The sequence below is a fragment of the Elaeis guineensis genome, chromosome 5, assembly GCF_000442705.2.
Source record: "Elaeis guineensis isolate ETL-2024a chromosome 5, EG11, whole genome shotgun sequence".
NCBI classification, from domain to species: Eukaryota; Viridiplantae; Streptophyta; class Magnoliopsida; order Arecales; family Arecaceae; genus Elaeis; species Elaeis guineensis.
In genome coordinates this window covers 14,610,939-14,625,741 of record NC_025997.2, presented here as the reverse complement: position 1 = coordinate 14,625,741, position 14,803 = coordinate 14,610,939, and the positions used below count along the sequence as shown (strand labels likewise).

The following is a 14,803-nucleotide window of genomic DNA, read 5'->3' as shown; positions in this document are numbered from 1 at the left end:
TTGAGTGGTTGCCATTATTTAGTGGTTGCTTTGAGTGAAACTAGTTTCTATTTGGCCATCATTTCATATTCTTTCACTTAGGCTTTACAAGGGCATTATTGTTTACATGGCCTCTTGGCGTATTCTCATTTGAGGTAATTAAATTTATTATAGTCTCATTGGAGCCATTGAGTTCCATAGCCTTGGTTCTTTGCTTCTTCCTCTATTCTTAAACTAGCAATAAGTGATGCAATGGGAAGTTACTTTTGTTTTTGCCTCAAGACTTCGACAAACTCCTTTCAAGATTCGGACAACTTTTCAATGATGGCTGAAACTTGGATCCGTTCATCCACACAAATCCCTTCAAAATGAACTTAATGTGCAATCATTTGTAGATCATAGATTTGTTCTACCATGGATTTACTTTCCACCATCTAAAATATGAAGAGATAGCTGTGTCATTATGAGGTCCCATGAGCAATTCTTAAAACTTTTTTTTTTTAGTAAAAGCAATTGTTAAACTTGACATAAAGTCCGCAGCTCTATGGCTTTACATGTATCTGTTTACATCGAGATCATCCAACCAACTACACCCAACCAGAAGGCATCACCTTGGCTTTTCCAAACCATTCAAAATAACATCAAGAGAGGGCTAGGAACATCCAATCAATGAACAACAAGTGTGGTAAATTCCAAGTACTCCATCCTCTTCACAAAGGCATCCAATGAGAATCTATAATTTGAGGAAAAAAAAAGGTATGGAGGGATGAGATCCCATGCCTTGTGCCCACTCATGTTGCCACCCACCCTGACCCACTCACTTTGATTGAATGGTTACCGTGAGATCCTCTAGTGCAAAGCAACCATAGTGACTCCAGATTCCCCTTGAAAAATACTCATGAAAAGATGAGAATCTTTATATCAAATTACATTGGTTTTATATGTTGTTCCAAAAGCCAAGTAACCTCTAAAATAAAGCAATCCCAATACCCAAAAATTCTTCTTGAATTTTCCACACTCCCAATGCAAAGTGCTAAAACACCATCAAAACAAAATAAAAAAAGAAATAAAAATCTTTCAATTAATAAAATTTATAAATATTATTTTTTTGATAAGATAGATGGATCATACACGTCTTGTGTGAATACATTCAATAAAATCAAAAAAAATAAAGCATCACAAAAAATAACTGAAACAGTGAATATTTTGATCTATAGAATACCTCATGAGTATTCAGTTATATAAAAAGATAATCCAATCCGTAGCTCTATTTGTTTTGTGGTAGATATGCTTGAAATGCAGTGAGGCACACTCCATCACAATCCTTCAAATATCGTATAGCAGGGTATGAGAATCTGTCATCCCTCTTGCTCCTAAATCCATCCCATCAATGTATTTAAATCACCCTTAATAGCTAGACAGCCAACCCTTAATATCAGCTTCACATAGGTGATATCCAACCAGATGGCCCTTAGCTCTGCTCCAAAGATAGATGTCAAGAAATTGACTCCCGGTAGCCACCACAAGGCCCTTATAAATATTACATAGGCTTTAAATTTTGCTTTAAAACCTCGGCATTTGTGATATGGAAAAGCAATTTAAATGCCCCAAAGTTGTCTTGAACTGACCTCAAGCCGAGTGACCTCTAAAATCCCAAATTTCCTCTTGATTTGACCACACCTCAATCCAATGAACTTAAACATTGTCTGAACAAAATAAACAAAAAAATCATAGATTTTAGATTTTGTCCTACAAGTCAAGGGACCTCTGATATAAAAAGCAATCCCAATCTCCCCAACTTCCCTTGAAGTAACTGCACTCCTAACCAAATGGTCCCAATCAAACTAACCAAAAAAGCAGTACTTATGACATGACGAGGATCTTCCATTTCATAATGACCAATTCTATCAACATTGCCTAGACTTTAGATTTTAGATTTGTTCTCAAAGCCAAGTGATCTCTCATAATGCCGATACCCCAAAAGGTCTCTGACCACACCCACCAAAGTGACCACAAATATAAAAAAAGCAACCCCAATGGTCCCAAACTTCCCTTGAGTTGACCACACTCCTAACCAAACCGTCCCAAACGGAAAAGACCAAATAACAATTTTCATGACATGATGAGGATCTTCCATTTCATAATAATGAATTCTATCAACATTGCCTAGAGTTTAGATTTTGTCCTCCAAACCAAGTGATCTCTCATAACAAAGCAATCCCAATGCCCCAAAAGTTCTCTTGAATGGACCACACCCATCAAATAAATAGTCCCTAAAGGAGAACACACATGAATTGATAAGAGAATCTTTCATCCAATAGCAGTAATTTCTATTAACCATTGCATAATTTTTCGTTCTTGCACCCCTAGCCAAGTGGCCATTTAAAAGAGATGCGAATGTGTCCCAACATGGGCTCCTGTCGGCTTCTCTCTCTCTCTCTCTCCTCCCTTTTCTCAGTGGTCAGTTTCGATTCCTCCTTGGAGGAGGAGATTGAAGAAAAGATCCAATCTTTGAGGCGAAGGGAAGGGGAGGAGAGGGATGTCGACGCCGGCGAGGAAGCGGCTGATGAGGGATTTCAAGAGGCTGCAGCAGGATCCGCCGGCGGGTGTCAGCGGAGCGCCGCATGACAACAACATCATGCTCTGGAACGCCGTGATCTTTGGGTAGACCCCATAAAGCTTCGTTTTTTTTTTTTCTTGATCAATTGTTGTTTTGAATTGGGTTTTGATGGGCTTTTGGTAGGGATTTGCAGGCCTGATGATACCCCGTGGGATGGAGGTGAGTTGATGCTGTTGATCGTTCGTTCTTGCTGTTCTAATGTAGTCTCCACTCTCCAGCGATTTGGTTCTTTATATAAGCTTTTGAAAGGGTTAAAATTGAGCTGGGGTTTGAAAGTTATATTCTTTTTCCTACATTGTATATTTTTATCATCTCGTGAATTTGCTGGAATGAGGATGTGGGGCGTGTGATCTATTTGGTGGATTTGATTTGAGATATCTGAGGACCTGGATTATAAGAATTTTATGGTATTTGAATTAGAAGGTCTACAGAGGTCATCGAGCATGTAATTTTTTGGGGGAGTGAAATGTCGAAACTTATTTTAGAGTTTTGCTGAACTTCTGAAATCACGATCATGTTTTTGTGGTTTTTCTGCTTTTGGTTGCGCTAATCTCAGCTGGGTTTTGGATATCACCAAGAATAGATTTTAGGTTTCAAGTGAGCTGACTTGTTTTGTTTTGAGATTACAGTTGGGCTGTTTGGATTTCTTTTTTTCCCTTCGTGTTTCTCTCATATGGGTTTTGAGGCCTGATAATTTTAGATCCAGATATTGCTAGGAATACATAATATGGGTCAGGCTATGTGTGATTAATGTGGAAGATGAGTTTATTATTTTCAACATCACTAGATGTACTTTGATAGATTGCTTTATATATATATATATATATATATATATATATATATATATATATATATATATAAACTCAACTAGATGGTTATGGTTATGGCTTGTTGAGTAAGAATTCATAAAGCCAACCTAGAATGGTTGGGACAAGGCTTGACGTTAATGATCATTGCTTCTATACATGTTTTCAAAACTTCGCATGATGTGCCTTCTATCTAAGACTTAGTATGGGAATTCTTATTCATTACTTGCTGTGTGCAATTGTTCTAATTTCTATGACCTTTGATGCATGGTACCACTAGTCTTAAATTATATGGAGAGGTTATAACCATTTTTCCTTTCTGTTGTCAGAGATAACTATCTGTAGAGAGTCCTCATTTGGTTCTTTATCAAATCTGGCTTCTCTATTCATACACTTATGATATTCATTGAAGGGTGGGTTTGGTTACTAGTATCTTGACACTAGCATGTCCGGTTACTGCAACTGCCCCTTCTCCAGCACTTTTTGCTAGAAAGGTGAGTAGACATTTTACCATAACATTAAAACAACATAAGAGTTGCAGTAGCTGAGGTAAGCAAAGTCTCCATAAAAAGTTGTCCTAAAAGATAATTGGAGTTATTGTGATTACAGGTGTAAATGGTGCCCAAAAACTCAATAATGCGATCCAATTATTTTATGATGATTGGGTTTGGATCCAAATTAAATTTTTGATAGCATTGTCGGATTAAATTCAGATTCTACATATAGGATCTGATTTCTTGTTGGATCGAACTTGGATTTAGCTATGTTTGAATTGGAAAACCTCCTAACCTGAATACTGGAAAACAAACTATATATGTAGAATATGTAAAATAGGAATGTAAAGAAAATTGGCCAGATGATTGTGTTAAATATCTTTTCTTCATATTTGGATTTACATCCTCTTCTCATGCATGCTTTCTTTAACTTTGGCTCATTGCTATAATGCTGACTGACATTTAGATATGGATTTTGTTTCATTCAAGTGGAATATAGATAAAAATTTAAATCTATCTCAAAAGTGATTGAAATTTTTCAAAACCAACCAATCATTCACTTCCCAAATCATGGCCGTTGTGATAAGAATCCTTTCTTTTGGAAATTGTTAATTCTTAGCTTGTTGGCCTGCTAAAATCATATGCTAAGTGAATCAAATCCATACTTGGAATTGTCATTAATCGAGATTGGATGCAAGTTCAGTGCTTACTCATTTTGATGGATCCGAACCCGAATCCGAACTCAGGCATGGATATGACCCGAATTCAACTTGTTTACAGTCCTACTTGTGATTCCAGCTGCACGCAATTCTTGGTATAACTATTTCAAGCAGAAAATGACAAACTTTCAAATATAGGACCCCAAAGCAACAGATTCTGATGATTATCAAGGGGCAGATGGTCACAACTCACAATATGCCCCTTTAGTGGTACATTCATGATTATGGAGAAATCTATTTCAGTGGGTAAGACCTCCATATGCCCCCTTTCAGGAGGACGAGAAAAATTCAGATGTGTTGCAAAATTAGAGCCTTAGCATGAAAGTTGTTCCTAAAGCTCTTACCCTACCTTTTTTATCCTTCCCATCTTCCCATCTTGTCATGTGATATTTTTATCAGATTCAAGGTTTTTTTAGTTTTATTCATACATAACTGAGTTACTTGTGGAAACTCTATAAATAAGGAACAGCATCTCTATCTATTATCCCTGATAACTAAGAGAGAACCGATATTTTGCTGTTTAGTTTTGACCATGTTCTTCCAACCACCATTAAACACTGAGCATCTTCAATTTCTAGGAACCAAACAGACCCTTGGATTGCTACAAACTCAAATGGAGATCCTATGTCTGTTCATAAGGAAAACTCTCTTGATAAAATATCTAGATTTCGACCCTATAGGAAGTTTCTGCTGAGAAATCTAATTACCATGCTGGAGCTGGCTCTTTATTATTTACTGGGAAATCTGAGATGATCTCATTTCCTTCAAGGTGCTTTATTTTGTATATTTTGCTGCAGGGAAGAATTTTTTTCATGTGGTGATGTTCATAAAAGGAACTGATAAATTTTTTTTAATCTATCTTCCTTGCAGCATCTAATGGAAAAGATGTTGAAAACTATAGTGGTTGTTCCTAGATTCAAATAGAAAATTGTTTCTATCCTGCTAATTTCCATCTCACATGGAGTTCTACAGAATAGTCCGAGTCTCATGGCTAGTGTAATCTGGTACATCTGAAAAACAAAGCTATAGAACCTCAATAGTTTCATTCAGCATTTTGTTTGGCTTTTTGTAGGTTATTGTTGTCTTTTATGTTGCAGCCTCTCCAGTACTTGTAGGGAACTTGTGCTAGTCTTGTCATTATGTTTATTGCTTCAAGGCTTTGCTTGGGTTCTGGAACATTAGGAAAATGATTTCCTTTTCTATCTTGGCTTGTGCTACTACCTTCGCTAATTGTTCATGTTATCAACACATGATTCACATTTGATTTTTCTTCGCTGCCCTGTTCCTCATTTCTCCATTAGGTAAGGACCATCAAGCTAAGTTTTTTCCCTGAAGGCAGTGGGTAATGATCTAGAAATAAATCCTGTCCTGCAAAACAGCTTTTAGCTTTTCACCTTTAATTTGAATGTTCAGGTTTTGAATAATACTCAGTTATTGATACAACTATTAATATTATTAGGAAACCATACCTGGATTCTTATTTATTTTTGCCCTTATTTCCTGTTATTTGTTTTACTTGGTTTTTCTTGTACTTTTTGGATTGGGTCTTTAATGTTAGCATAGTGGTCTATAAATATGTAAGCTCCTTTGGTCTAGGGATTTAACTTTTTAAGCATTGGAGCTAATAAAATTTCCTATTGGCTTTAGCATTTCAGCCCCCTCAAAGGAATAGAATATTCTTATTCCACCTTTTTCTTCTTCTTTTTTTTTTTTTCTGAAAATACCATTGATGGGAACTTGGTTTCTATTATCTCAGAGCATCGATCCTGTGCATAACCAGAAGCTTGGCATAGTTGGTCTCAAGTCCTCTGCTATGGCTGCATGAGATTCATCTCACCAAAATATCTAGCAACAAGCTTCAGGAGATTCTTGTCAACAAAATAACTAGTTACAAGTACGAAGCAATTCAATTAATCAATGGATTGCGGAGATGAAACATGAAAGAGTTACTTGCAAACCTTCCCCAACATGTTGCAGCACTCAACATGACTTAAATAATAGTTGTAATGTTCAAGCACTCAGTTTGTAACAAAGAAATCATGGTGATCATGATGATGATGGTGATCCTGATTTTTGTCCACTTAATCATAACAATCAAGAAGTGGTTTTTCATCTAGAGCAATGTTATCCTTGCATAATTGTGAAGTTTCCTCCATGGGAAGGCGGTGATCTGACTGAATGGATTTCACTAGCTGAGAAGCCTTTTTGCTACCACTAAACTCCAGCTGAATCAAAAGTTGAGATTCCTTTCATTAGTCTCAAAGAAATTGCCATTTAGTGGTGCAATTGGTTCATGTCATGCCATGGCCTATCTTCCTGGGAGAAGTTTACTGATGGTCTTTTAGTGCACTTAGATCCAACTGAAAATAAAAATGTAGCTGGTGAACTTGCAAAAGTTCAACAAACAACTATTATGCTAGAGTATCAAGTCAATTTGTCTAGATGACGAATTTCTAGGAAAGATCATTGATGGACTTCTTCATGAAGTTAAAATGAAAAGACCTCACACCATGAAGTGGCCGTCTCCTTTGCATGTCTACATGAAGAGAAGCTTAATGATGGACTTCAGCATCACAACATAATTGTTAACAACCAACCTCCTAAGGCAACTTGTGATGGTGGTTATGAATGGGATAGGAATCTTTGTGATAACAGTATTGATGGACCACCATCCAATTAATCGTGTCCTGGAAAAATATAACTGCAGGTTTTTTATGAGGGGCAAGTATTGGAGAAGATGGTGGGGAATGACTGAACTGTGGTTTGAAGCTAACTAAGAGTGAAATTCAGCTGCCCCAACTGCTAATGATGGACAGTCATCAATTCAAAGGTACTATAATAATGAAAGATTTGATCAACAATGAAAACATGGATGATATGATCAAGGAAGATTCAACTATTAATGGAATCATTGAAACTATGGTCATGAAATATTCAGCAATGGAAAAAGTGATTGATATTTCTGAGAATTCAATTATCAAAGAGACAAAGCAATGGAAAAAGTGATGGTGGGGAATGACTGAACTGTGGTTCAGATGATGATCATGATGAACTTCAACAATATGAAGATCCATTTTATGTGGTACCACCAATAGTTTCCATTATTCAATTGTTTCAAAGTGTCTCTAGGAAATCATTATGATCAACCATCTTTAGAAATATCCAACAATTCCATTATTGATCTCACGTACAAAAAAGCAAATGTTTAAAATGCATGAAGTACTTTATTATGCCATTTGATTGAGGAAAATCTTTTGTTACAACTCAACTTTGAGGACAATGTTCATTTGAAGGATGTGAAATGAGACAACTCTTAATATTATAAAAAAACATAAATGGGTTCTTATTTATATATTCTCTTTTTTATTTTCGATTATTTGTTATATTTGGTTTTCTAATACTTCTAGGTTTGGGTCTTTACCATTAGTCAAGGCATAGCTGTCCATAAATATGTAAGCCTCTTGGGCAAAGTTCACTATACTAGTGCATTCCATCTTGTATCAGGCTTAGCATACTGTACTAGTATCGAACCTCCTTGTACCGAGTCTTGGTATGCCGAACCAACACCCATATTGGGCATACCGACACTGTATTAGCATGCTTTTGGTATGGGGTCCGGTATTGAGATTGTGAAACTTGCCCTTGGGCATAGGTATTCAAGCATTGGAACTAATAAAATTTGCCTATTGGCTTTGTAGGTTTCAGTCCCCTTGAAGTGATTGATTATTCTTCTTTGACCTTTTTCTTCTATTTTTTCTTATTTTTTCTGCGGAAAATACCATTGGTGGAACTAGGTTCCTATCAATTATGCCAAGATTGCAATTTTTTTTTAATCTTTTTCTTTGTTTATAGGTCCTTCTTATATAATTTATATAAACTTTGGGCCCTATATTTAATACTTTATTGGTTCTTGATCTAGATTGACGACTTTGATTTTTTTTTTTTTGGTTTGTTTATGACATTGTTGGTTTGATTGTTTTTATTTTCTTTGTTCCATCTTTTTATTTGGTATATGTTCTTTTCACTTCATATAATAATCTTATTATTCCATTGTGTAACCATCTCTTTTGCATATTCTCTAGGTACATTTAAACTGACATTGCAGTTTACAGAAGATTATCCTAATAAGCCACCAAATGTCCGGTTTGTTTCACGAATGTTTCATCCCAACAGTAAGTTGAAGCTTTAACCATAAAAGTCTGCTTGATTGTCGCATCTTGTCTTCCTGCAATGCTTATCATAGTCAATATTCCAGATTATTATCACTTTAGACATCTACGTTAATAATTTGCTCCAAACCTGAGTTGTAGCATGAGTCTTTTGGTTTGTAGCTGTATTTTTAACTATAACTGAATCATCAGTCAAGATTGTAATGGTGTCTAACCATATATATGGCTCCTACCAGTATATGCGGATGGAAGCATTTGTCTCGATATTTTACAAAACCAATGGAGTCCTATATATGATGTTGCAGCAATACTTACTTCTATTCAGGTTTGCTTTCCAGTCTTGCTAGTTCTTCCAAATGTCTATGAAAATAGCATGCCCAACAATGTTTATTTTGTTTGTTGGCTAACCATGTTAAAGTTCTGTTTAGTAAAAGTTGATTTTCAGCAAGTAGAGGAGGCATTGGTGTTACTCTATGCATTTTTGTTGATACAACTGATGACAACAACAGAATAAAGGCATTTTAATTTTCTAAATTATTTGAAGATATGATAAGAAAAATGGAAAGAAAAGAAAGCAGTTCAATAAAACTTGTGATTTCATGCAGCTCAGTAGCAGGCTTGCATTCAATACTGAATTCATTCTTTATAGGAATATATGATCACTATATATCACTAAAGCTCCTCATGGAGCTGCAGGTGGTGTTGGTATAGCACCACTGGTCACTTCATGCATGGGAAAAAAAAAAAAAAGAAACTGTAAGAACAGACCTCTTTAATATATATGTATCTTCTTTCTTTAATATGATTAAGAAGACATGGCACAAGAATTCATGTTCTACCGGTACCAAGATGTCAGTACCATACCATTTTGTTTCAATGAGAGAATGTACTTGGGATGCTTTTAAGACACCGGCTCACACATGAATTGAGATGTCTTGGCTGTCCCAGTTGTTACCAATTGGTACAAGCTAGTTCATTAGTTGGGTTGCTTGGTGCCAGCTGGGTCTTGCTCGCATTAAAATAGAGCTCCCAATATCCTTATTTCAATGTCGATTGTCTCGACCCTGAACTGCCCAATTCAGGGTATCCCAACCTGTTCCGGATGGAAACTTGGTCAAGACACATGTTTAGTTTGGAACAGGCCTTGAACCGGCCTCAACTGATCCAAACCAAGCAAACTATCCGATTCTGCTCGTTTCAAGGTAGTTCGCTGTCCTTATAACCTCTGTTTCGAACCTGAGTCAGCAAGTCTTTATGGTGTCTTTCACCAAGTCTTCTGCTTTCTCATTAACAAGGCTTGATCTTCTATCTTGATTTCATGAAAAGATCTATTAATAGTTTAGAGATAGTGCTTTACTAAACTTCAAACTCATGCGGCACACTCTGCATTTCCAAATATGCTTGATGTACACATGCAAGCTATTTTTTGGTAGGAACCTGCCATGAGAGTCCTGGTCTGCCCACAGTTTTTAAATTCCAGCTAATCAAGATAATGATCTCTTCGAAACTCCCCAACACATCGGTCGTGCAATTCACCTAGGAATGAATTAGAAGGTATTCAAGCTTTTTGCACACACTCAACTAACACCCGTCACCATGACTGAATACCATCCCTCTGCTGATTTGATTCCTTGCCTTGCATCCACATGAAGATGCACCTTCATTACATCAAGATCTCACCTCCTGTGCATGCAACCTAAAATCATGATACCTGATGTGACTCATTCAGGCAACCTTTACCTTGAAGTCATACATGAACGCACTTGAGGTCATGCTAAGAGAATATGAGCATGGGTCGATGCTGCACACTTGGCACAGGGACAGGGCACCCATAGACACATTATAGAACATCAGATATTTTGATACTTAAAGAAGGGAAACTGAAAAGTTAGGAGAAATATATGCTATCTAACAAAACAAATGATAGATCAGCCATGAATTAGCAAGTATTTGAATGATGTCATTTTAAGGGGAAAATGCGAAAGATCTACCCTTATAATGAACCCTAAATGCCACAAAACCATAAAACTTAACATAAGAAAAGCACTTTAAGAAATCATATCTTGTTGTGTTTGTGCACAAAAGGAAAGACCTAGAAGCCAATTCAAAAAGAATCATAACACCCTTAAGTGCTCAAAAACTCCAAACCCCTCAAATAAGAGTTGCTACAATTTAGCTTGAGCACCCACTTGGAAGATGGAGATGGTGGAGCAGGGAGTCGCCCAAATCATTCTCTCAGGGCCAGCTGTTCCTAGTGTTTGTCGAAGCCATGGTTTGCTGTACTGGAGTATGCTTGCCTGGTATGGGTTGTAATGTTGTATTATATTATATTGGTAGGGTACTGAAACTCGTACACCCCCTGTACTATCAATATCAAGGTATGTACCATAGTGACACAGTACAAGGTAATAGCAGTTGGGTACCAGTAGGCATCCTGTACTGAGATTGCAAACCTTGGTCAAAGGGCAGCAACAAAGCTTAAAATCCTTTATCTAGTTATCCCATAGGCGCATTTGACTTAAGTTGATGCATTTTAATTAAAGTTGATGTATTTGTTTAAGCTTTTCATTAGGTACAAAAGTGCCAAAAGTGTGAGTATGTATGTATGTAGTTAAGTTTTCAACCATGTCTATGTGCCCAAAAGTGCGGACGCTTCTAGAGACCTTAAACATGGAATGTTGAGGTAAAGCATGTGTACAGGCTGGATCGTTTCTATTTTCCATTTTCACTTAAAAAAACAGTGGATTGGTGCAAACATGGCTTGTGCAAGGAGACAACTAATGCATGATTGTGATTTTCATGGGCATAAAGTGTATGCGGTTTGGAAGTTGGTGTGAGCAAGGGTTCATGCTAGAATGAAGATACATTGTCCATAGAAGACCATGAAAGAAATACTGAAAGAGCCAACTCATGAGGAAACTTGCCCATATGCAGCTTGTTTGGAGCTTACGTAGATCCTCCTCCATTCCTCAAGGATAAAATGGAAATTTTGAGGCATCTGGCTGTTGATTATTGAAGCAATACAAGCTTAATTATTAAGGTTCAGATTTCAGAATATGGATCTTTAAAAGATGCCAGATTCAGCAGGGCCTGTATGTTGGTTGATGAGTTAGCCAATTAACAGGATAAACAATGATTTTTGAACACGACTTACCTTGTTAGCAACTAGCATAGTTTCCTCAAATTTTTATATCTGGTTGGTTCTTAAACTAGCATAGTTTCCTCAAATATTTTTATCTCTGGCTTGTTCTTGGTTGAACTTAGATACTATTTTTTTATGGTATTATGGTTGTTTACTAGCATGTGCAGTGAATACTTGTGGCAAGCTTTGATCTACCATCTGCCTGAGTAAGCTTGCAGCTCGAAGAGGAGGATGTATTATGGATGAGATATTCTTCTATCAGCATGCTAGAAAGAAATGAAGAAACAAAAGCTGTCACCCAATGTTTAATATCAATGACTTCATTTATATATGAATCATAAATTTGCATTTTATTGTGAGCTGTACTGTTTTTCTAGCTAGTTCTTAAAAATGGCTCCTTTGCCCGCATTGTTGGCCCCATCTCTCTCACACGTTGTCTCTGTGAGTGTGTGTGTGAGGTGACTGGTTTCAGCTGCTTTTCATTTCATAGTCTATTGCCCATTTTATGGCACGACTGCTGGTTTATGATCATTTCATAATGATTAAGATACAGCAACTGACCCAGGCACTTTTTTTTTCATGTAGTCTCTCCTTTGCGACCCAAACCCGAACTCCCCTGCAAATTCCGAGGCAGCTCGCATGTTCAGTGAGAACAAGCGTGAATACAATCGCAAAGTTCGCGAGATAGTGGAGCAGAGCTGGACTGCTGACTGAAGGCAAGAGCTGTCCTTTCTACTCAAAAGGAAAATATAGAACTGGCGGGGAATCAAATTGCCATCTCTATAACGTCATGTCATTATGCGTTCTTGATGCTTTGTTGTGGGCCTTTTTCATGAACTGTTGATATGCTGGATAGCTGCACCAAAAGCCTTTTCAGCAGCTTTCTTGTTCCTTATTTTCTTTATATAAACATCAATGATGTATAATATTCAGCTTCATATAAAGGGTTTGTAGCTGACTTGCCAAGATAAAGCTGTGACAGTGGGAATCAAGGAAGAGCTTTCTCTTACTGAAAGCTGTTATGACTGTTGTTTTAAGATAGGTTGTGGTAAATGTTGTGCAGGTGTTCTTTTTGCAGCCGCAAGTCAGCCGAGTATGGTGTAAATGATACATCTCCCTTAAAATATTGAGTTAGGTTTTTCCTTCATGGCTGCGTGGTCCTTTGGTTCAGAACTAGCTAAATCCCATCAACCAGCATCATTAGTGTACAGGGTGTCATTGTAGTGGGAAAGCAAATATGAAATATGGCGCAGAAACTGAGATTTGGGTGCATTAAATTTTGTATGATTTAGAAACAGCCGTCTGCAGTGGGGAATTAGTTTATCTTATTTATTTACTATTTGAAATTTAGCCATTGAGGTTTTTGATTTCAGAAGGAAGCATGACAGGAATTTTCCCATTCCCCATTCGGACAGCTTCTGTTTTACCCTATTAAATTACTAGATTGGCCAAAATTCACAGACATATTTGGATTGCAAGGAAAATGTTACAAAATGGCGCCTCCGATTCCTTTATTATTATTATTATTATTATTTTCAACTCCCACGTATAGCACCCCTTTTTTGAGACTTGAATAGAAGCAGCACTTTGAAGATACATGTAATACATTGGCAATGCTAGTGATAGGTTGTGCTTTTGTTGCCTGAAGGTGGAAAAGCCTGGCGCCCCTCAGTCTTTCTTCACCACGAGACTGACCAAACACAGAGCCTTCATGCATCTCTGTGGAATCTGGTAAAGTTCGAAAGCCATCATCACCTTCGGCTCTATCCTTTTCTTTGACATCTCTGAACTTCATATTTTTCCTAGCAGCGGCATGGTCGAACGGCTTCAACCGATAATTAACCTCCGGCTCTTGAGATGCCTTTCGGTTCTGATGAGAGATCCTCTCATTAATTGACCGAAAGCATTTCTCAAAGCTGGAGACAAGATCTGATGTTGATAGCAACCCCTCTGCAATATCACATTCTGAATGTAAACCTCCATCACTGCAAGTTTCTGGTAGAGGAGGCAAACTATGCTCCATACTATCATCAGCCTCCGGGCTCTTTGCAGAATTGTGTGGCTCATCCAAGTGTATGACCTCTTCCAATTTTGCTGTCTTGGTAATGCTACCAGTATAGTGCTACTGATTTTCCACCCGAGCACGTTCAACTGCATCTCTGATTGCACGATAAGTGTCATCACCTGAAAGGCTTTAGAGACTATGCCTCTTGGGAAGAAGGAAACACAAATCATTATAAAATATCATATGGGACGGGCTTTATAATATGCCACATTTCTCTTAATATCAATATTAAATTTAAAAGTTAAAAAATTTTTCTACTAATGAAATTATTAGTCTCATGATTAAATTATTTTTTTTTTATTTTTAGTACATATTTTTTTAATGATATATACTATATGACCATATGATATATACTAAATATATAGCCAGGTGATGTATACTATAAGTTTTTTTGATACACACCCAGCACTAATCCAATATATATAGACAGCTAAATTGATATATAGTTTATCGAACTTAATATTCATTAGTACACAGTATATAACTAGTTGATATATATCTACCAAAATATTCATCCAACATCCCAATATATATCTTTAGGTAAAGCGATATATAGTTTTCAAAACATATCATTTATCAGTACACAGCACATGAATAAATGACATATACTAAATCGTTTATTGATACATGCTGTAAGCTTTTTTAATACACATCCAGCAACGACTCAATACACATCTACAGATAAATTGATATATAGTTTACTAAACTTAGTATTCACTAGTATATAATATATGGTCAGTTGATACACATTTAGCAAAATATTCATCGACGTCCCAATACACACCTCTAAATAAAATGAAATACAATTT

At 36.7% G+C, this 14,803-nt stretch overlaps 1 protein-coding gene across 1 annotated transcript; it reads left to right on the top strand.

Annotated features, from left to right (window-relative positions):
- The first annotated feature begins 2,382 nt into the window (after nucleotides 1-2,382).
- LOC105044960 (ubiquitin-conjugating enzyme E2 2) lies at nucleotides 2,383-12,938 on the top strand. Its single transcript, XM_010923080.3, has 5 exons — nucleotides 2,383-2,643; nucleotides 2,733-2,758; nucleotides 8,701-8,790; nucleotides 9,024-9,112; nucleotides 12,515-12,938. The coding sequence occupies exons 1-5, from the start codon at nucleotides 2,519-2,521 to the stop codon at nucleotides 12,641-12,643; spliced, it is 459 nt and encodes a 152-aa protein (XP_010921382.1). The 5' UTR covers nucleotides 2,383-2,518; the 3' UTR covers nucleotides 12,644-12,938.
- The last annotated feature ends 1,865 nt before the right edge of the window (nucleotides 12,939-14,803 follow it).

Excerpts from the sequence above, each read along its gene's own strand:
- LOC105044960 (XM_010923080.3), top strand. The coding sequence starts at position 2,519 with ATGTCGACGCCGGCGAGGAAGCGGCTGATGAGGGATTTCAAGAGGCTG. Across the intron at positions 8,791-9,023 it reads ACGAATGTTTCATCCCAACA|TATATGCGGATGGAAGCATT; the intron begins GTAAGTTGAAGC and ends GGCTCCTACCAG. Across the intron at positions 9,113-12,514 it reads CAATACTTACTTCTATTCAG|TCTCTCCTTTGCGACCCAAA; the intron begins GTTTGCTTTCCA and ends TTTTTCATGTAG.